The following is a 21,498-nucleotide window of genomic DNA, read 5'->3' as shown; positions in this document are numbered from 1 at the left end:
TCAGTAAATAACATTAGAGCTGCAGATGAAAGACTCGTAGACTCTCACTCATTGATAACAGTCAGTCCCTCTTGTCCAAACAGTTTGGCTGGCGATTCCAATTACATCAGAGTTTGTGCAGAAACAGCACATTTTTGGTCCCATTCTGTTCCACAGCAGCAGCCAGCCTAGCGGCGATAAATGCCACCGTGGAACACTCTGGAAAAGTACAGAACCAAAACATATCGCAAGCGGAGTGGCAGGCAGGTGGATTTCATTTCAAATCACGGTGACAGTGTCACCTGGAAAAATAACGAGAGCTGAGCGGCACTGTTGGGATTTCAAACTGGACAAGAATCTTTGATTTCCATTCTGACTGACAGTCCAGGCCCCAGTTCAGTTATCAGAGGAAGTGAGCTGTTAATGGCGAGGCCCGGAGGATGAAAGCTTTCATGTGTGGTGTTCTGCCTCAGAACCAGCTTCCTCTGTGGTTGCATGGATCCTATTAGAGCAGTATGGGCAGCGAGGTCCCAGAGCAGGCTGTTTTTATCATTCACATCTGTCCGACAAAGAGGCCTTCCACTTAACTCTAAACACTGGGCATCAGAGAGAGATTCTCCCACAATACCAATAGACTCCGGATAACTCCAAGCAGTCGGTTATCCCTTTCATTTTTGCTTGCAATTAGAAATGTGTTGGGGTTATAAACTCAGACACAGTGCTGCTCATACATCTGTTTTCCCTGCACTCCAAAGCATGACGGTGCAGAAATGTTGTTAATCATTGTTGCACAGTGAGTAACTTGTAACCATGGATGCAAAAAAGCAGCGAGTGAATAGCTCTTTGTTATGGTTTGTTTTTGATTTAACCTTTTCCAACGGTGGATTCTTTTTTACATTTAAAGGGATAGTTCAACATTTTGGTAAATTGGTCCACTGACGTTCCCTTATCTCATAGCGTGGTGAATGTTGTCCACGAGTGCGTTTTGGAATTGTTGGATTGTGTATTTAATGAGTTTGATGAGGGAAACAAAGAAATATTAGCCTCCGTAGCATAGTTCTGAGCAGGCTCTACCGTTCTAAAAATAGCTTGCACCAACAATTAAAGCTAACATACCTACTCCTAAGAATATAGGGATTATGGCAATGGGCCAATTTGCCAAAATGTTGAACTATCCCTTTAAAACCATCTCTGAAAACCCTAATTGCACAAGATACATTGCCATTTTGCTTTAAGGGGGACAGGAGCAAGATGAGAAGTGCTACCATGCTTTAGTAGACTTTGCACAAATTCTCACAATTCCCCTCTTGGCATTTTGTAGCTAAATACTTAGTACGACCTTATGGCAACAACAGAAAAATCCTTCTGAAGACTGGGCACACATGCTAGGCTAATGGCAGTTCTGTTAATGATGCTGACGATAAGATAGCTCAGAACCACTACAGGCTAGTCATTAACTGAAGACCGCCACACGCATACAGATTAAATCCGTATCAACACACAAAAAAACCCCTCAGATCAAAACCCCATTGAAGTATCTAAATATTGTAACAACCAGTTTAAAGAGGAAGGAAAGGAGTAAAGCCTACAAATATTTATATGAAACTTCAAGACAAAGAATACTTGAGGAAATGCAGGCCAAGCCGCAGCTGTCTGCATTACTCAGCCTGGAAGAGTAAGAGAGCAAAATCAGGAGTGGTTGGACTGCACAATCCAGACTTCATATCAACAGAAGCAATCTCCTCTCAATAACGAAAACAAACAAAAAAATACACTCATCATTTCAGGCTGTGTGTTTTTTGGGTCATGCTGATGTAACACAACAGATTACAAGATCCAAAGCTACAGGGCGCTCTGATGACTTCACCCCAGGATGGCTGACACAACAACAGTCATTTGACTTGATCCCAACATCCTCAGCAACAATGTTTGGTTTAAACATGCATGGCAACATGTCAGCAAACCGTCCGTGTTTCACATCCCAGTAAACACAAGAATGATCTATTGCCACAGCAACCGAACCAGTTTCAAACTGAAACTGAACCAAAACCAGTATTGTGTGTGTGTGTGGTGCAATACCAGGCCTTGGTTTGGAGGTCTGTGCTTGTGCTGTGTGAATTCTTCCACTAAAACAAACATTTATCCTTCAGAATAAAACTTATCTGGATCCAAATAGTCAGCGAGCTACGGCTCATTTGGCTCGTCTCCCCCTGACACTGTTCTGCAGATGTTACAACCTGTTAATGACAGCTTTATATCTGCGGTGTCTTACACAACCAGGGATCAAGGGTGAACTGCTGTGGTGGGATAAACTGAGTAAACTGCCTTTAAAAGCAGCCTTACTGCAAATGCTAGACTAGATCTGCAGAAGGGAACAACAACCCCCAGGTACTCCTACACCTATTCATATTTAGGCTACGCTAAGACAAGTTACCCAGGCATTTTCATCAATCAGAGTTGCTTGTCAGCAGTGGTATTTATACCTTTTATGTGATTCATTTCATTGTGAAATACTGAGTCTTAAAATAAGCTCTTCCTCGCTGATGTTTCCTGTGGTTGAGTGCTTATTTTATGCCAAGCTCCATGAGTAGCTTGGCTGCAAATACATTTAATACTATATCAATGTTATATCATATTCCAGGTTCTTTGTGTTTGGTCAGTTACTAAAACAGATGTCCTGTTATTTATTTATGTTTAACTTTGGGCTGGATTTTCCTTTTGGACAGTGTCTTCCAAAGCTGTACAAAGCCTTAAAATGACTTGAGGAAGTCCTTTTTTTTTAATGCAACGTTATGAATAGAGGCAAAATGAAAGGGTCCAGGTCAAATGTTTAGAATAAAGAAGCCTTTGAAAGAGGATGCCAACATGACAGACCTGCCATAACAAGAGCTGTCTGGATGAGCACCTACACTGATGTCAGGCAGCTAATTACTGACAAGCACCAAGTATGACGGCACTTCGAAAACATGAGGTCACAGGAGCTGCAACACCAACCACGCATGCAGGGCAGTATTTGAACAGGTATACTTGACTGGATGATCACAAGATTGCATATGAAAAGACAGAATGACTGTGCTTTGCTGTTCTTTGTCAGACAATTTGACACTCACTAAAAGGTTTCAGTCTCCGTGAGGCATACAGATCACGTAACTGAGTGATACTCAAGGGAAGTCAAACTGAGAGCGCTGGAGGTGGTGGTGGGTGAAGTGGTGAAGGTGGTTAAGACCACAGTATCACTATAAGACTGAATCTTAAACCACAAGGCTGTGTGCAGACCAAGGACTTCTGCAAGGTGAGAAATCCTCTGAATCCTACAGCAAAAAGTCATAGCATCAACAGTTCAAAACGGGCAGATGTTGTCGTGTTAACGCTGCCTCCTACAGGCAAGAACAGGTACAGTGCAGGCAATGTTATATCTACAGTTATTTTTCATAGTGGCTGTGCATGTGTTTTATGTAACATTTTCACCCTCCTTGGTTTCCCTCATGAAACTCATCAAATACACAATCCAACAACTCCAAAACGCTCTGGTGGACGCTCTGTTTTCGAGGCAAATGCAGAGACTGCTTGCTGGAAAACTGCACTCGACACAAACACTCATCAGCAGTTTTGCATCGTAACGTTCTATTATTATCTCATAGCGTGGTGAATGTGCAGGTCACAACTTGTCCACCAGAGCGTTTTGGAGTTGTTGGATTGTGTATTTGATGAGTTTGATGAGGGAAACCAAGAAATCCCATGAGCCTCCGTAGTGTAGCTCTGAACAGCGCGCGGCTCTGCTCCGCTGTTCGAAAAATAGCTTGCACCGACAAATAAAGGTAACAAACCTACTGCTATGACTATAGGGATTATGGCAATGGTCCAATTTGCCAAAATGTTGAACCATCCCTTAAAAAAAATATATAAGATGGATTGTGTGTCTCTTAGATGCTGATTTTTTTTAGCTATGCAATAAGTATAAATGTAATTATTTCTGCATGTATTTGAGAGATGATATTCTCAAAATGGAAATGATGCCTTACCAGGAAGTGCATTGTGGACAGGTGTTGCAATGTTAATGTCCTGCAGGTGCTCCAGGGTCTCTGTGTGGAAAAGGCGCAGTGTGGAACCAGAGCTGAATGCGATCCAGATGCCCACACCAGCCACCACCATGTGGGATACCACCATGCCCTCCTCCTGGTGGGCCTCCAGCTGCCTCTGTACACAGAAGACACAACAGAGTGACAGGAATTAGGCGTCATATACTTCACATTCACAATACAGCTAAGGTTCTGCCTATTTGTGCAGAGGACAATATATAAAACCTTTGTTTTCTTATTAGCATCTTCAAGTTAGTTTGATGCAATATCTGACTGAAACATTACATATATTGTGCCTTTGCATGGGAACACAACAGGTTTTTGCACCAACAGCAGCACTATACTATTGTACTTGTGACATTTTAAACTCAGACAATGTTTCAGAGGCTACAGGGAGAATATTTGCCCACCCATGTTGGCTGTGTAACTAGAAACTAGAAAGAAATCATTTGAAAAACCTCTGAGACCAATCAACCCACAGAAAGTCTGTCTTGGTCTGTTTAGACTGCAGTAGCTCATGCATTGTCGGTGGCTATTATGTCTGGGACACTGTGATTATGCTTTACCATCAAAATTCCCACAACGGACAACACAGAATATGACACAATGGGTTCTTTTGGCCAAATGTTGATTCTTAGATGTTTATTTCTGAAGAAATAAAACTGCCAGGTGTAGTCAAAACAGGAAGCACAAGGAAGGAGAGAAGTCCTAGTATTTAATAAATGTAACTTTGCTCTAGGTTTTCCCTTCATTCAACAGATTGAATTAAAATACTTTCAAATGTGAGAAGAGACTTAGTTTGCATTTTGTGCATAGGAAACACAGTGAACTAGGCTTTTTCCATCTCCATGAGTTACATAATCTCACCACACATTGCTTGACGTGTAGGTGGAGTTATATTTGGCTAAGGAGAGTTCATTCACAAGTGTTTCAGCACAGAGTGGTGATAAAATGTGGCAATGAAAGAGCAAGAAAAATAGACTTAACATCTTTTTTTTGATAAGTGTAAACGCTGTAACTAATATTTAATCTACCTAAAATAATTAGGTACTTATTGAAGTATCCAGTGTCTTTGTATCCGTTCCACTCTGCATTCCTCTCTGTCTCAGTCTGTTTCATCTGTCCGACTTTCAGTCAACACTGTGGACTAACTGTAAGTCTTCAGTGAGGAAAAGAGAGCGAGACAGGCAGGTGGTCCAACATAATGAGCTTAATGAGGCTAAACAGATTATGAGTGAGTGTATGTCAGTGGAACGTTACTATTCCTGGAGCCACGGCAGGTGCTTCCATTCCGTAAGACAGGCCAGAACACACACAGGGAATACCATCGATATTCCAGTAAAAAAGAGGAACACTGGGAAGAGAAATAAGCAACTCTCATCTAATGGATGTCCTTTCTAACTTTACTGATCACATTTCACATGCTCTCCTTCTAGCTGATGTTGATGTTAACAGGAACATTCCCTAAGATATTATATAAGGACCTTGTTTCGAATTTTGCCTTAACCAGAACACATACCTTAGCTGGAATATGGTGGGCACATATACAGAGGGATTACTGTTTGACAGTAGAGAAGGAATTTGTTGAGAATTTCTGTTGCATTTTCCATCTTCCACCTCACTTACAGTGATATCGTTCCATATAACCGGAAATTACTCTTATTAAAACTGTGTGACGCTTCTTTGTGTGACGCTTCTTTTCCTCTCTGCCATCATGCAGCCACAGTCAGCACTGCGCGAGGAGGGGGAGGGGCAAATTGGAAGTGAGAAAGGAGCATTAATCTCATCACCCAAGTATTAATCAACACCAATACCAACATTGGTAGTATGAATACTATGTAGAAGATTGTCATTCCTATTAATATGCATCCATCACTGCATGTCACTAAAGCTCTGTGGCCCGTACGGGGATCGAACCCGCAACCTTGGCGTTATTAGCACCACGCTCTAACCAACTGAGCTAACCGGCCCTGCACATGTTCAAAGGGGCTATTTTGTCAGTGCTGGTTACGCATGTTGTTCACATGCTGTAATATGACTCTATCCCACAAATGTGTCATGTCATAGTGTGCAGCCAAGATCAACACTGAGAAGGGATTAAAAATAGTCAGGTGTTCCCATGCTGCTACAATTATTACTAGCGTACATATCTAGCTTTTTCAAAATATGCTGATTAATATGTAAACAGGAATATTCCTGTAGCTGCTACATATGTAAAAAAACAAAAACAAAAAAAAAACATATTTGGAATTTACTTGGACTATATTGTGGATGTAAAGATAATCAGTGTTGGCTCCTTTTCACAGTGGAGACAGGTTGAGAATTTTTAACATTATGCATTTCGTTTGTAACAATATCACTCCATGCAACCTGCATTTACCAGGTGTGTCAGTGTCCTTAAAACTGTGTGGCCCGTACGGGGATCGAACCCGCGACCTTGGCGTTATTAGCACCACGCTCTAACCAACTGAGCTAACCGGCCCTCATGTCTCAATTTTGTCAGTGTTGGTCACATGCTGTAATATGACCCTCATGTCATATGTTGTAGTGCACAGCCAAGATGAACACTGAGATCAAGACAAAGATGCTAGCTACTGCGTAAAAACATTTTTTAGAAGTAGTTGTGTGTGATACTGCAAAATTTGGTATTGATCCAATACCAAGTAAATACAGGGCCAGTATTGCCAATACCAATTTCAATACTTTTTACTTAAAAAAAAGCTCCAAACGACGCTTCTTTTCCTCTCTGCCATCATGCAGCCACAGTCAGCACTGCGCTGCTGAACTCACAGTGCAGCAGTGGAGGAGGGGGAGGGGCAAATTGGAAGTGAGAAAGGAGAATGGATCTCATCACCCAAGTATTAATCAACACCGGTAGTATGAATATTATGTAGAAGACTGTCATTGTCATTCCTACTAATATGCATCCATCACTGCATGTCACTAAAGCTCTGTGGCCCGTACGGGGATGGAACCCACGACCTTGGCGTTATTAGCACCACAATCTAACCAACTGAGCTAACCGGCCTCAAACACAGTGCATGTTTTTTTTGTTTTTGGTCGACACAGTTGGTCAATGGTGAACAACAACACACAACTCTTCCAAACTATACCTGTGCTTTCCCCCTCTTCCATTCAGACCCATTCTCTGTAGAGACACAGATGTCCCCACAGACATGAACAGGGAATGATTAACATGCTAATCATCTTTTTCACAAGGGCTTGTTTCCTGCATGATTTACTCAGACATACTGGGACAGATAAGAAGACATGGAGCTAGGGTTATTTACAGCACTCACACACACACACGCACACACAGCTCTGTTTATGACGCAGATATGATAGGCCTATATAATAATTGAAATAACAGCATTAGAGCTAGGTTTTATACCTCCACAGAATGTGTGTGGGTGCTGATGATGAAGACCTGTCCACCCGATGAAGCCCACAGGTGCTCCTCCACTGCCAGCATGGCCTTGACTGGGAGGACTCCCAGCTTCAGTACCTTGGGTTTGTCACAGTTCCACAAACCATCTGTAAGAAAAAAATATTGGTAACTCAGTAGTGAAAAAAGAAGTTTCTATGCAAACACAGAGTGCACATGAAATTAGGAAAACGTATGAAACATTAGTGACCAATAGAGCTGTATCTCTGTCGTGTTAATGTTATTACATTCTTTTTCGCAATGTTAACCATTTTTCTTCATGTAATCGTTGGTTGGTTCATTGAATCACTGCAGCACTCACTCAATCTTTATAAATGCCATCTGTAAAGATCATCTGCATTTATAACTTGGCTAATGCTGGTGGAGTGGCCATTGATGGTTTCCACAGCCTTCACTATGAATATAGATGGGCTGCAAGGTTTTAGTCAGAGCTGCGCTTGATCCCACACACACCTCCTACACACTCTGTTCTACATGTGCCTGGGCACCTACAGCGCCAGCTCTGCTGCAAAGAAACACCACATGCAGCGCCTTTATAAATATCAGCACATTCGATTACTGCAACCACTTTATCAACCGCATTAGCTTTCCATCGATGTTGTCATCATAAGAGAGGAAATGTAGGTCTGTTGGGCAGTAAAAAGCTCTATATTTGAAGAACAGGAACATGCATCAGTAAAAGTGTAGTTTTTTTTCTCCTTGCTAACATTTGGCTAGAAAGGGCCCTGTGTTGAATACGAAGTTCATTTCCTCCAGATACCACATTCCCTTAGCTAATCTAGGCCAGGAAGTGAATGAGGCCTCACCAATGGTGTTTGTTTAAGAGAAGGCACAAAGGCGGCTATTGAAAGGAGAAGTGCCACGCAGGGAGAGATGTTCTTTCAGAGGTACAGTAATCACTTGGGAAGTAAAGGTAATCCTTCAATAAAGGAGCAAGGTGGGATTAGCATTCCAGCAACTCTATCTATTTATTATCATAATAATGATACTGTCTAGGTAAATGCACGTGAGGAAAAAAAGAGAGAACAAAAAAGGAAAAATGCAATGGAGGAAAGGGAAAAAAATAAGAGTGCCAACTTGGAGGGTTATGTAAGTGGTCTCCACTGTAGCAAATCTGCCCACATCTCTCACTTCTCCAACTGTAACATTCCTTCATGTCAGTGTCAGCTGCAATAAACATCTCCTGCCATAGCGTGAGTGTATGTGTGTGTGGCGTAAACAGTAGCACATGAAACCAGGCAGGGAAAGCCGATTAAACGAGGCCATCTTTTCTCCTATTATGACATCTCTGTGACAAACAACAACAGTAAAAAGCAGAGGCATGATGCAGAACGGCAGAGTGGAGTTTATGGCCGGGCTGCCCGTCTGTGACGTGTGTGACCTTTGCCGAGTCATTGCTTCCTTCGTTCTCCATCTCTCACACAGTCCGTCGCGGAGGAAAAGAGCAAGCGGGGCAGAATGAGGCTGACTGGCCGGCTTCAGACGCACCGCTTCAACGATCACATCAAACATTTCTACGCGGCATTACTCAGCACCAAGAGCTTTAAGGACGGAGCCATGATGCCGTCTGTTCAGAGTGTATTTGATGTTTCATCACTGTTCACTGTGAGGGTCCACTTTGATCAGATGACATCAAGTGTGGCATAAAAGGACATAAGCTGATCATTCCCCCAAGTTCTGTACTCTTTCTTGTCTTCTGTGTAAACCGCTGGTCCACTTTAAATGCAAATGGAGTACAGGCAGTCACTGTGACAAAGCACTTGAGCGGCATTACAACAGGCATGCGGGGTACAGTTTCTCTACCAAACTGTGTGGGATGACTCATCATTGTGGCAAGCATCATGTCCCAGTGACGGAGCTGTTGAAGGGTGGAAATCATACAAATCAGACTTTAGGGCCAGGATTTCCTTCTGGGAATGAATGTGACACACTAGTAGTGATGAATGGTGGAAAGCAGCTACTACAGTTACACCAACACTGGCAAACGCTGTGTCACTGTCTAATAACTGGTGCATGGAGGGAAGCATATACATATATATTTCATGCATCGTACTGACAAACAGTAGGTTAAAAGAGGAAGCAGTGAGAATATTTGTCCTCCTGTCTCTTGTCCTCAGGCCATCATCCATATTCTTTCTGTCTGTTGCGGTCTTTCGTGCTTGCACCCACAAGCGTTTCAGAGCAACAGAAGAAAAATGACAAAGCTAGAAATTGATCATGGAAACACAGAAGCTCTTTCTCAGAGAGGCTGGAAATGTAATTTCAGTCATATGAGGGCATGGAGAGGAATGAATATGTGTGACGATGACGAAGGTTAATAAAACATGCCTCTAGCAATGGTGGCATCACATGATAATAACACCCATACTTATATTTGACAGCCAAGAATAACAAGGATTTTATTTACTCATGTCCCAAATAATGAACTTATCTTGGAGAAATCTATGGAGAAAACCAGACAAAGACAGAGAACAGGCAGACAGGATGAGGAAGAGGCTCTGAGACCCTCTGTTTGCAACGCTGTTAAAGTCAATAAGAGACGGAATAAAACAGAATGTGTAAGGCTGTGGGAAGAGAGCAGCCTAGATCCTCTCCTCTGCTGCGTCTGTGCTCGTCTGGGAGGGAAGACGCTAAATAGGTCAACGCTAACAGACTGCCTTCTCCCAGACAACGAAGCAAATGGAAACAGAACCTCCACACACAGCAGAGAAGACCCCTGACCTACCTTTACTTACACACTAGCAGCAACACAGATGAACAACAGTTGAAGCAACAGACCACAAAACAACACCTCTGTGTATGCGCTTATCTAGAATAACCCTTTTTTTAAATTCAGTGTTGCCAAATGTTAATTTGTGTCAATTTAGCACTAATCTCTTTAGCATTTTAAGACAGTAAATCTCCTGCCTGTAGCTGGAGTCACTAGATGTGGTGCTTCTGCTAGGTTATGTTGGCAGAGACGTGTGTCAAAAGTCGATAAATCCAAAAACAAAGCCACTAAAGTCACCCATAATACTCGCATTCATGCACGTGGCCAATTATGGTTTAAGTTACAAAAACTCAAGGCGAGTGTAGACTAAATAAGTCAACATGTCAGCCTACACTCCTAAATAAATCTAATTAACTCAATGAATGCATTTCTGTTTTGCACAATAACAGTGATTTAACCAAATTATAGCTATTTAAGAGAATCAACAAACTGCACAATTCTGAGACTGTAACACAAGAGATACCCCCTCCTCACACACACACACACACCTTGTGATCTTGTGTAGATTGCCACAGAGCCGCTGACCAGGCCAGCATACAGACAGTGCTTCTTATAGACCAGGCTGGTGACAGTGGACTTGTCTGGTGTGAAGAAATGCTGCAGACGTACTTTCTTGGTTCGTTGGCTGCTCTTATACACGATGATGCTGAACAGGGCAGGAGATATAACATTTGTAAGAATAAATTACTGTATGAAATTATGGACATATGTGAAGGTTTCTAAAAAGCCAGTTGTACTCTACCTTCCCTCCTCCATGCCCAGACAGACACTGGGAGTATCAGTGGGCTTTGCTGGGGGGACATGGTTGTTTTCAGGGACCTTCTCTCCATTCTCCTGTTGTTGCTGTTCAGCCGGGACGTACGCCATGCAGAGGATACGGGACTCCACGTTGAAACACTCAGTTACTTTTGGGCTGGAGTTCTGCATGGCCACAATAGCTATTTGGCCCATCTGATTAGTGCAACTTGCAACCTGGACAAACATAAAGAAAGCCTTACTCTTTGGAGGATGATTTAATCCATTTATGTAACACAGCTGTAGCTAAACATCCTTCCAAGAAATACCCAGCCTAACCCAGAAAGCCAAGTGTGTGAAAAGAAAGCAAACAATGCTAAACAAACACAGCTGAAGTACTCTCAATTGGATTCACAAGAAAACACAAAAGTCCCTCCACAGAGCAAAGTTGAATTACATTAGAATCAAAGCTGTGACAGGCCAGTTCAAAAACAAAATAACTTCAAATTCCTATGACATTCAGTTATGTTAAAAACATCTTACAACTACAAATTAAAAATCTCTTCTTTCAGTTTAACACCTTTCAGCAATATTTCATAATTTTACCTAACTAAGAAAATGATCAGCTAGAGATTTAGTTTATATCATTAACAGACGGAGATTTTCCCTAATGGGCTAAATGCAGCAGCAGCAGTGATTACTATGGTTATGGCGTCTTGTCATTGTTTGTTTTGAGAAAAACCTAAGTACCGCAGCAATAACTTTCAAACCCAAATTGTCTTTCTCAAGAGAACGTTAGACATTTAAAAAAATAAAATAAAAAAATGTACCATCTGCTAAGCTGAGGCATTGTAGGGAAAACACTAATAGCCAAGCTTACTGATAGGAAGGTGTTTCAACTTAAATGGTGTAAAGTGCAGAAAACAATCCGATGCTTGCTAAAACGACCCAACACACTCCAGTCAGAGACTCACATTTCAAAGCCGATGCTCATTAATGTGTTCCTACAGTTGTACAAATTTAGTTCATGACCTGAATGGAACAGACCCACATTATTGCAGGCTGCCATTATAAAGCTGCAAGAGGATCGTGTGCCGTGTGATTGTTTAAATGTGAGCTAATGCAGTACTTCTCTCGCAAGGAATGAAGGAAAAAGTGTCTCACCCAGACACATCCATGGCCCACGATGGGAGTGTCCGCTGTGCTCTCTGTGTTGATGTGGGGCTCGGGGTTATGAACAGCACACTCCACCTACCACATAACGGGAGGAAAGGGTGATAAAAGAAATAGTCAAATGTTAGTGGTGTTCAGTGTTCAGACCCGCTTTTAAAAAACCCACTTTGACCTGCTAGTTTTAGAGGGAAAGCAGCTCCATGAGTTTCAACCATATTGAAGTTATGAGCTGACGTGGTAATGTGCTTAATGGGTTTGGTCATTTTTCTACTTTGTGACTGCTGAGACTTCTGGTCATGGAGGTACAGACACATTATTGTATACCAAACTCAAACAGAGTTTTATTCAGTCCTTCAGATTACCACTCTGTGGGATCCAACAGATGCTTATGATTTCAAAACTCTTGGACCGTACGGGGATATTGCCTGAACCATAATACAGAGTTCACTTCTTATATGCTGTGTGTGTGTCAGTCTCATTACACCACACCTTGGCGTTATTAGCACCATGCTCTAACTAACTGAGCTAACTGGCCTTTTGTATATGGACTCGGCTAATTTTTTTGCACCACATGGTCTGTTACTGCTGGTCCCATTTGCGCCACCTCACTTACAGTGATATGGCTCCATATAATCGGCAATTACTCTTATTAAAACTGTGTGGCCCGTACGGGGATCGAACCCGCGACCTTGGCGTTATTAGCACCACGCTCTAACCAACTGAGCTAACCGGCCCTGCACAACTGGAAAAGACCCATTTTGTGCCATGACATGGTCTGTCAGTGCTGGTGGTCACACGTGTTACACACTCTATAACATGACACATATTTGTGGGATAGAGTCATATTACAGTGTGCAGCCAAGATCAACACTGAGAAGGGATCAAAAATAGTCAGATGTTATGATGCTACTATAACTACTAGCATACATGTCTAGCTTTTTCAAAACATGCTAATTATGTAAACAGGAATATTCCTGTAGCTGCTATATGTAAAAAAAAAAAAGTATTTTGCGAGAATGCAACATTTACTAGGACTATGTTGTGCATGTAAACAACTGAGTATTAATTCTATTTGACAGTGGAGACAGGTTAGCCTCGTAAACCAGCCTCTCGCGGAAATGCATTTCATTTCATTTCTCGGGAGAGTCTGGCCTCATCCCCATTCTAAGCGTTTGGACTGAAACCCTCAGAAGGCCGAGCCAATCAGCGTCGCCCGCTGTGATTGACACAGCACGTTGGCCAATCAGGGACCGACTGGTGCAACGCCCCGTCACTACACCAACTTGCTGATTGGCTGAATGGGGTTGTCTGTCAACGCTACTACCAAAGATATTAAACCGTCTTTGCTACTACTCCCGCCCACCCCAGACGCTTAGAGGGGGGATGAGGCCAGACTCTCCCTCGGAATGAAATGAAATGCACTTCCGCGAGAGGCTGGTTTACGAGGCTAGAGACAGGTAGAGAATTTATAACATTTCACATTTGTACTAATATCACTCTATACTGACTTTACCATGTGTGTTCATTAAAACCGTGTGGCCCGTACGGGGATCGAACCCGCGACCTTGGCGTTATTAGCACCACGCTCTAACCAACTGAGCTAACCGGCCATTTACTCATGGACTTAGCTCATTTTTTTCCCACCACATGTTCTGTCAGTGCTGGTCACACATTGACATGCTGTAATATGACTCTGTCTCACAAGTACGTGTCATGTTATAGTGTGCAGCCCAGATAAACACTTGGAATGGGACAGAAAAATGTGCGTACCATGATGCTCCTGCCACCACCAGTGAACATTGCTAGCTGAATATGCTAATTAATTTGTGAACAGAAATATCTCCATAGCTGCTACAAATGTAAAGACCTTATCTGGAATTTTGCCTTCACCAGAATACAGAGTTTACTTGGAATATGTTGCAAATGTTAATTTCCTTAATGTTACGTCTATTGACAGTAGAGAAGAGTTGAGAATTCCTAAGTTTTAACATCTGCATCTATTATCCAAGTGTGTCACTCTGATTAAAACCTTTGTGGCCCGTACGGGGATCGAACCCGCGACCTTGGCGTTATTAGCACCACGCTCTAACCAACTGAGCTAACCGGCCACAAGAAGCACTATCAGAAGTTTTTCTTGTCCAGTGCAGTTGGTCAATAAACATGTGATAGTGTGCTACATACAGGAGGGGCTGTGACATTTAAAAGATGAACGTTCACAAAACAATGACAAGAAAGGTGTGTACAATCAGACACATTGTTTAAGATTGATTAGACACAATGGTAAAACACAACCAAGTCCCTAAAACAATACAAGGTCATTGTATGGCTGACGGTATAAAAAACAGAGCCTCAATACAAGTGAGTCACGTGGCATTCTGCTGAGCATAGTGGAACTATGATCACTCAGTCACTTACATTTGGGCTTGTCTAGCTGTTGCTAACACAGTGACTTTGTTTACATGCACAGCAATACTACAGTTTTAATCTGGAAGAGATCCTATAACATGATCAGTGGTTTCTGATCACCACAGTGTGCAGCCGAGATAAACGCTGAAATGGGACAAAAATAGTCTGAATCTCATGATGCTGCTACCACTACTAACATACATACCTAGTTTATTCAGAATATGCTGATTAATGTGTACAAGCACATGTAAAAAGCTTATTTGGCATATTGCGTGTAACAGAATCCAGAGTTTACTTGGAATATGTTGTACATGTCGAACTGGAGGTGTGTCGGAATAGAGAGCTGTCCCCGTAAACATACTGTGTTAACACTATTTGACAGTGGAGACAGGTTAACACATTTCTAACATTTCCCATTTGCAACACTTCATTCACAGTAACATCACTCCATACAGACTGAACTAAACGTAATCAGGTATATCAATCTACTAGTTAAAACTTTGTGGCCCGTACGGGGATCGAACCCGCGACCTTGGCGTTATTAGCACCACGCTCTAACCAACTGAGCTAACCGGCCACATAAACAATCAGAGGGGCTTTTCTTTTTACCCAATGCGGTTGGTAAATGGTGACCATGTAACAGTGTGCAACATACAGGAAGGACTGTGGCATTTTAGAGATCTACATTCACAAAGCAAAAATTTGAAAGGTGGAAATTCAGATGGATGATTTAAAATCGATGGACACGAGGAAAAAGCCAACCCAATCCCTAAAACATGGCCATGGTCTAACTGGACCTGGTACAGGTCAATGTGAGAAATCAGGGACACATGTTGGGCAATTTAATTTTGTTGCCATTATTCCTTTTATTTCTATGTATCTATCAAGCTAACTGGGTAAAAAAGAAAAAGCACTGAGGGACTTTCCTCCAACTTGGTTGTGTGTCATTCTGCTGAACAATCGGGGAACTACTGGATCAGTCACTGACCACTACTGCGCTGGTACTGCTGCTAACACAGTATTGACAGAACAGAATGGATGTTATGAGAACATTACACACATCAGTTCACTATTCATATAACCTGAATCCCATTAAAACTCCTGGCCAGTACGGGGATCGAACCCGCGACCTTGGCGTTATTAGCACCACGCTCTAACCAACTGAGCTAACCGGCCACATGCAATTCAATTTTTTTTCTTTTTTTTTCCGAGTGCTTTTTTGTAGGTTCAGTCAGTGCAGGATATGATAATATGGTCGATGCTGTGGGACATAGACAGGTGAGTTTGGTATTTTTGAAACACACTGACTAAAACATGGACATTCAGTTACCATCAGAGAACATAATCTCACCTTGAACTCCTGTAGTTTTGACATGACCACGGGCATTTGTCGAAGCAAGAGAGGGTGTTTCTGCTTTTTAATTTGATTTGCATCATCCTCTGCAAAGAACCAGCCCTGCAGATTGTCCTCTTCTGTTGTAAAACACACACACAAATGCTTTATTGACTCAATGATGTGGGGTTAGTTTTTAAATGTTTTTAAAGGTTATCTGTTTTACAGTAAAAGGCAAATAATTCAGGAATTACACTGTAGAACTAAAATGACTGTATTTATGATTAACTTTAAACAGCTTGCATTCTCTCGTTAGATGTGGTCAGAAATATCTAGTTCACTCAACAACTACTAGTCTGTAATGTTTGATAGTAGTTAGTTGTTTGTGTCTGACTGAATATAACATATAAATGCACACACAATCAAAATCGAAACAGTGGCCAGTAAGACCAGGCAGTGAACGTACCTAGAGCCAGTTTAGCCATCTGCAAGTTACTGATCCATGACTGTTTGATGGCTGGGCTGAGAGTATTGAACACTGCACTGAAGTATGTGGGTTTACCCGATCTGCCAATAGAAAGGACAAAACAAAAACATAAATGATGATAACAATAAAAGAACAATCCCACCTTGGATATGGTTACATATCACAAATATATGACCATTGTGTTTCAGAGGAACTCTGTTGTTCCACATGTTTTAGTCTCCAACATTTACTTCATATCTTTTAGTTTATTCTAAAGATGTATGTATGTGATAATGGTGAGAATGATTAGAATTCACAACTTCCATTTTAATAATGTTAGCCAACAAGCTGCTGTTCTGATCAAGAAACCCAGGCAGAATAGCATCAAGGTTATCTTATATTTTCTATTCATTACATACTCTAGGCTCTAATTTAAGGCATAAAACATGAACTGGCCTTAGGACATCAGATTGGATTGGGTCATTTGAATTAGAAAATGTTGAAAGATAATATACAACTATGTAAACAGATGGGCTGACTGAGAGCTTTAAAAAAGTCTCACTTTTCAGAGAGTGTATGAACTTGACATTGTTTATGAGCCAAACATCAGAGACGCTTCAACAAGCCTGTACTGAATGATTAATGATCTGCGAGACGTGTCAATATTTTGGCAACCGGAGGTCCTTAATTAGCATGTACATTTCCCTAAGCAGTTAATGTTAATGTCTGAAGATTCTTGCAGACACAGCAGTCCAATGAACAGCATCTATTACGTTAAAATAGCTGCTATGATTGAATGAAAAAGAGTTGCTGGGCTGACTTGCAGGGGGGGGGGGGGCAAATAAGTCTGGGTATTCAATGCTGACCGACCAGACTGACAGTGACAGAAATGCGATAGAAGTCAATGTCAATTATCACCACCAGTGTGTGTGTTGTTGTGTGTGTGAGTGGGTCTGGGGAGGGTCCTGTTTGAAATGTATCACTCCCGTCACTAGCCAGACTTGTGAGAAGTGCCGTGGTTTGTGTGTTTTGCGATTGAGGGATGAGAGAGGCGCAGCTGTGTTTCCAAACATACCCGTGGATAATCTCACCAGCTAAACGGAGCAGGGATGAGGAATGGAGCGACAGAGTGAAAGAGAGAGGGAGAATATGACAAAACCAAAACAAGTATCACCCTTGGGGGACCACGTGCAAACTATAAAAGTGTGTGTAAATGTGTGACATGAGTATTTGTGCTCAGCAACAGCTGCAGTACTGGGCAGACTCTGGTTGCACACAACACTGATGCACATTTTCTCCCCTGAGATTCATGCCTCAGATAGATTAAAGCTGGTGGAGGAACTTGTTTATCCAAATATCCAAATGTGCTCTAATATTCTCTCCTTAAGCTATAGGCGGAAGGAGAAAGCAGGGTAAAAGGGGATAAAGACAAACGTAGGATAAACAAGACAAGGGTGGGGGGGCGGGGCAAGGACTGTGACTAGAGTTGTATATATGAAAGCTAAAGAGGTGTATTTATGTGGGTGTAAAAAAAAACAACAGACTTGTCTTGTTTGCCAGGAAGCTGGAGTTGGATCCTGCACCGGTCAGCTGCCCTGATCTCCTCCTCCTTCTTCAGGATCAGCCTCTGGAGACCTGACACCCAGTCCTGGGCCACCGTGGGGTTTACATTCTGTAAACAAGAATATGAAAAAAAGAGAGAAAGAGGAGAAGGGGTAAATTTGTACATCAGAGCATTTCAGATTCCAGGGATGGTATAATTAGGTATTTTGGGCACAACTATGTCTGTTCTCAAATTTGGATTTAAGTGGATGTTCTCACCTACATCAAGTTACACTATGATGCAGTCTACTACTTTTAAGAAATATATCATTTTTATCTTTTCATTTTTGAGGCTGTAGTTTGTATTATTGTTGTATTGAGTGCATAAATTCGACTGGAAGTGGTTTATAGTTTCTTTGCTCCTCTGTGCATATAAATGAGGTGGCAGCATTGTTGCACACTCCTTTCGATGCTCTCTCTTATCAACGCGCACAGCGACAAAAATACCATGCAGCTGATTCAACCACAACTGCAGATGTTCATTCGTTTCACCGGCACAGTTGAAGACTGCCTTACATGTTCTTGTTCTGCAAATACCAAGATTCTCTTTTCAGGAAGAAGACAGGGGGAATTTGGCCTTAAACTGTCATTACTAATTAGACAAACTGTATGAAGCACCTTTCAGTGTACATGTTTAATAGGAAGACTGTTTTAGAAGAAGAAATTAAGTGTTAGGGGGAAAAAAAAAACGTCTGGAAGTGTTCAGCACCACCCTCCCCCCAGTCTCTCCCTCCATCCCTCCCTCTGTCCCTCCCTCCCTCCATCTCTGGGACACATGTCTCTCTGAGAGCTTCTCTGTTACCCTGCCTCCCACTCTGTTCTGACAGATCTACCAGCACAGCACAAACACAGCCTCACACTCATGCTGTGGTCTGCAAACTAAACTTCCAGCCCAGCAGCACAGACAGGTGTGTGTAAGTGTATGTGTATGTGTGTGTGTATGTGTGTGGCCATACGATATGACAGGCTTGAATGGTGCAAATCAAGACTTAAGAGACTCCACATCTCCACAAGACAAATTGTCCATGCTTGGACGTTCCATAGCTTTAACATTATACGCCTGCAGAACAGCCCAACCCCATCAGGAGGGAAACACAGAGAATGTGTTTTTTAAAGTCCGGAGGTACACTGGAGAAACATTTGACTGTGTCAATTTTTGTCAAGCTTCCAAAAATAGTAATAGACACTCTAACTATTCCAACAGACCTCCAACACTGTCAAAATAACATTAAAGACAAGTGCTTAGTTATTTATGACAAATTAGGCATATGACTAGCATTAAGTCTTTGCCTTTGTGATTTTATGACTTTTTTGTGATACTGATACTAGTGTTCAGTGTTGTTGTACAGTACCTGATAGTTTCCTTTGAGGCTGCCGATCATGCTGGAGATCTGGTTGACCAGGCTGAGGTCGTGGATGAGGTTCTGCAGATCCTGGTACAGCTGACCTGGGCCCATGTACAGTTTGTCTAGAAACACACATTTGCAAAATATTTGGTCAAAGACAGGATCTTTTATTCTTCATCTCTCTCTCAAAACTGTGAGGCTGTGCTTGCAGTTTACAGCCCACAGGTTCAGATTTAATGTTACAGCCCTCAATGGTACAAGGCTTTCATGGACTCATATTACAGCGGTGAGTTATAGCCACGCTTTCAGCTCATGGCGTGCTGTGACAACAAATCCACATTAAAGGTTTATATAAAAGCGACATACAGCATGGAAATTGAGCTGAGACCTGAAAAGCAAGTCTCCAACGGTCCCCTGTTGTTGGAAGCACAGGCAGTAATGAGTGAGGCCGGTCTGATGACAGAACCAGCTGAAATTGGGCTAACGAAGACAAAGATCAATAAGGGGCAATCATCAGTCAGTTTCCCACAGGAGCGGTGACAGCTCTGCAAACTTGGCAGCGCTCCTCACTAGTGTGCTCACTTGTTCACAAGAACACTGTTATCTAACGTGGAGCTTTCAGAAGCCACACTGTGTTTGTCTTCACATGTCAAGTCTATACAGTCCAGTTTGATGTGTCTCTGCTGCCTGCATGAAGCTGCAGGTATGCTGGTAGGTATTTGCCTCTTGTCCTTTTATGTGATGATGAAAATATTAAACATTACAATCACTGTACTATATGAACAGTTCAATGATCTTGAGCGGTTATTGTGTTGTCCTGCACTGAAAGTAAACAACGGCTTGCTTTGTACGTACACAAAGGAAAAAACTGCCCTGGATGCAGAGCTCATCAATGGTCTGACAGGCCAAGAGTCTCTCTCTCTCTCTCTCACACACACACACACACACACACACACTGAATTCTGGATGATAATCAGGAAGAAAAGCACGCTGTCAGCCAGCCAGAACTGCCAACTGACAAATTATCAAGGTCATTTGTTTACAATACTCAATTAACAAGTTCAAAGCAAAATCTAACTGCAAATATCTGAGTGTGTCTCTCCTCTCCTCCAGATTTATTTCTATCAGTCTGTATATCTGTGGACAAATGGAACTAAACTGCATTACAGCCTCTGGCACCTTCAGCTCTGTTTGCTTCTGCCCTTCTACTCTGCTTCCTTCTCCTCCTCCTCGTCTTCATCTACAATAGTCCCTATGTCTGTCTAGTGCTCCAATGCCATGGCAACCCAGTCCAGTCCAGTCCTCTCCTGAAGGTCTCGCTGACTGGGCATTCAGGGGGAAACTTTACCCCAGTAACGTGTTTGTAGGTGGTCTCGGAGAGAATGACTCTAAGACGTCTCCCTGTGAGTCTGTACACAAGAGGCTGCTCACAGACTCAGAAATTCTTTGCTGGCCTCGCACACGTGTGAGCGCCCTACACACCGACACACACGCACTAACACAGCAGATCTAGTGTGGCGTGCATGGATTTGAGTTTGACTGGTGTTTTCATGGTCAGTGACCTCCTACTTCATGTCATTTGTATTACTGGATCAAATTATCCCTTTTTATTAGATTAGATGAGAATTTAATAGTTGGAATGTGTTTTGCTCTTGTTTGCATGTTTCTGTTCATCTGAATGGACTTCCTTGTCTAAAGGACTTATGTGCCATTTTCACTGAATATTGATCTTAGTGAAGACTGAGACAACAGAGTTGGACACTGCGTCTGTCAGTGGGCTGTGGGCTGTATACATATAGAAAAATAGATGTGGTTGTGCAGATTTAAGGAGTGACAAAAGTGTCAAAATGCTCTGGAAATCAGAGTGAAATTTAACCAATATCCCTGCAAATGATGGGAGTTTAAATTATTAAAAAAAGGTCCTTATTCCACTGAATGTCCTCCTTCTTGTGTAAATGTATATTAATAGAAATCAGACATGATATCATGCAAATGTCCAAATCAGAGGTTAATACCATCTTGTGATGTTTATTATCTGTATTTTATAGTACCAATTATTAGACGCCAGGGAGAATTGAAATGTGCCATCACTGGATTGACCATTCCCACAGACTAAACTGGCACTGTGTAACCCGTTTTAAGTGGGATCCAACTTGCTGAATGG

General features: G+C 42.1%; 1 protein-coding gene and 8 non-coding genes across 10 annotated transcripts in view; all 9 read right to left on the bottom strand.

Annotated features, from left to right (window-relative positions):
* arhgef10 (Rho guanine nucleotide exchange factor (GEF) 10) overlaps positions 1-21,498 on the bottom strand; it is a 54,812-nt gene that overhangs the window by 6,140 nt on the left and 27,174 nt on the right. For both annotated transcript variants that reach the window (XM_085768403.1, XM_085768402.1), the window contains 9 exons: positions 19,341-19,456; positions 17,931-18,058; positions 16,387-16,487; positions 15,939-16,060; positions 12,173-12,259; positions 11,016-11,245; positions 10,762-10,919; positions 7,450-7,592; positions 4,002-4,176 (listed from right to left, as the gene is read on the bottom strand). In XM_085768403.1, the coding sequence (XP_085624529.1) occupies positions 4,002-4,176; positions 7,450-7,592; positions 10,762-10,919; positions 11,016-11,245; positions 12,173-12,259; positions 15,939-16,060; positions 16,387-16,487; positions 17,931-18,058; positions 19,341-19,456 (1,260 nt within the window). The remainder of the gene's footprint in view (positions 1-4,001; positions 4,177-7,449; positions 7,593-10,761; positions 10,920-11,015; positions 11,246-12,172; positions 12,260-15,938; positions 16,061-16,386; positions 16,488-17,930; positions 18,059-19,340; positions 19,457-21,498) is intronic.
* Positions 5,955-6,028, bottom strand: trnai-aau (transfer RNA isoleucine (anticodon AAU)). The gene has a single exon. It is a non-coding gene; the product is annotated as a tRNA-Ile (tRNA).
* On the bottom strand, positions 6,467-6,540 carry trnai-aau (transfer RNA isoleucine (anticodon AAU)). Its single transcript has one exon. It is a non-coding gene; the product is annotated as a tRNA-Ile (tRNA).
* On the bottom strand, positions 7,013-7,086 carry trnai-aau (transfer RNA isoleucine (anticodon AAU)). Its single transcript has one exon. It is a non-coding gene; the product is annotated as a tRNA-Ile (tRNA).
* Positions 12,842-12,915, bottom strand: trnai-aau (transfer RNA isoleucine (anticodon AAU)). Its single transcript has one exon. It is a non-coding gene; the product is annotated as a tRNA-Ile (tRNA).
* trnai-aau (transfer RNA isoleucine (anticodon AAU)) lies at positions 13,718-13,791 on the bottom strand. The gene has a single exon. It is a non-coding gene; the product is annotated as a tRNA-Ile (tRNA).
* On the bottom strand, positions 14,216-14,289 carry trnai-aau (transfer RNA isoleucine (anticodon AAU)). The gene has a single exon. It is a non-coding gene; the product is annotated as a tRNA-Ile (tRNA).
* trnai-aau (transfer RNA isoleucine (anticodon AAU)) lies at positions 15,091-15,164 on the bottom strand. Its single transcript has one exon. It is a non-coding gene; the product is annotated as a tRNA-Ile (tRNA).
* trnai-aau (transfer RNA isoleucine (anticodon AAU)) lies at positions 15,690-15,763 on the bottom strand. The gene has a single exon. It is a non-coding gene; the product is annotated as a tRNA-Ile (tRNA).

This window comes from Trachurus japonicus, chromosome 22, assembly GCF_045865225.1.
Source record: "Trachurus japonicus isolate A0001 chromosome 22, Traja_1.0".
Taxonomy (NCBI): Eukaryota; Metazoa; Chordata; class Actinopteri; order Carangiformes; family Carangidae; genus Trachurus; species Trachurus japonicus.
Note: the sequence above shows the minus strand (reverse complement) of the source record. Positions and strands in the feature narration are given on the sequence as shown.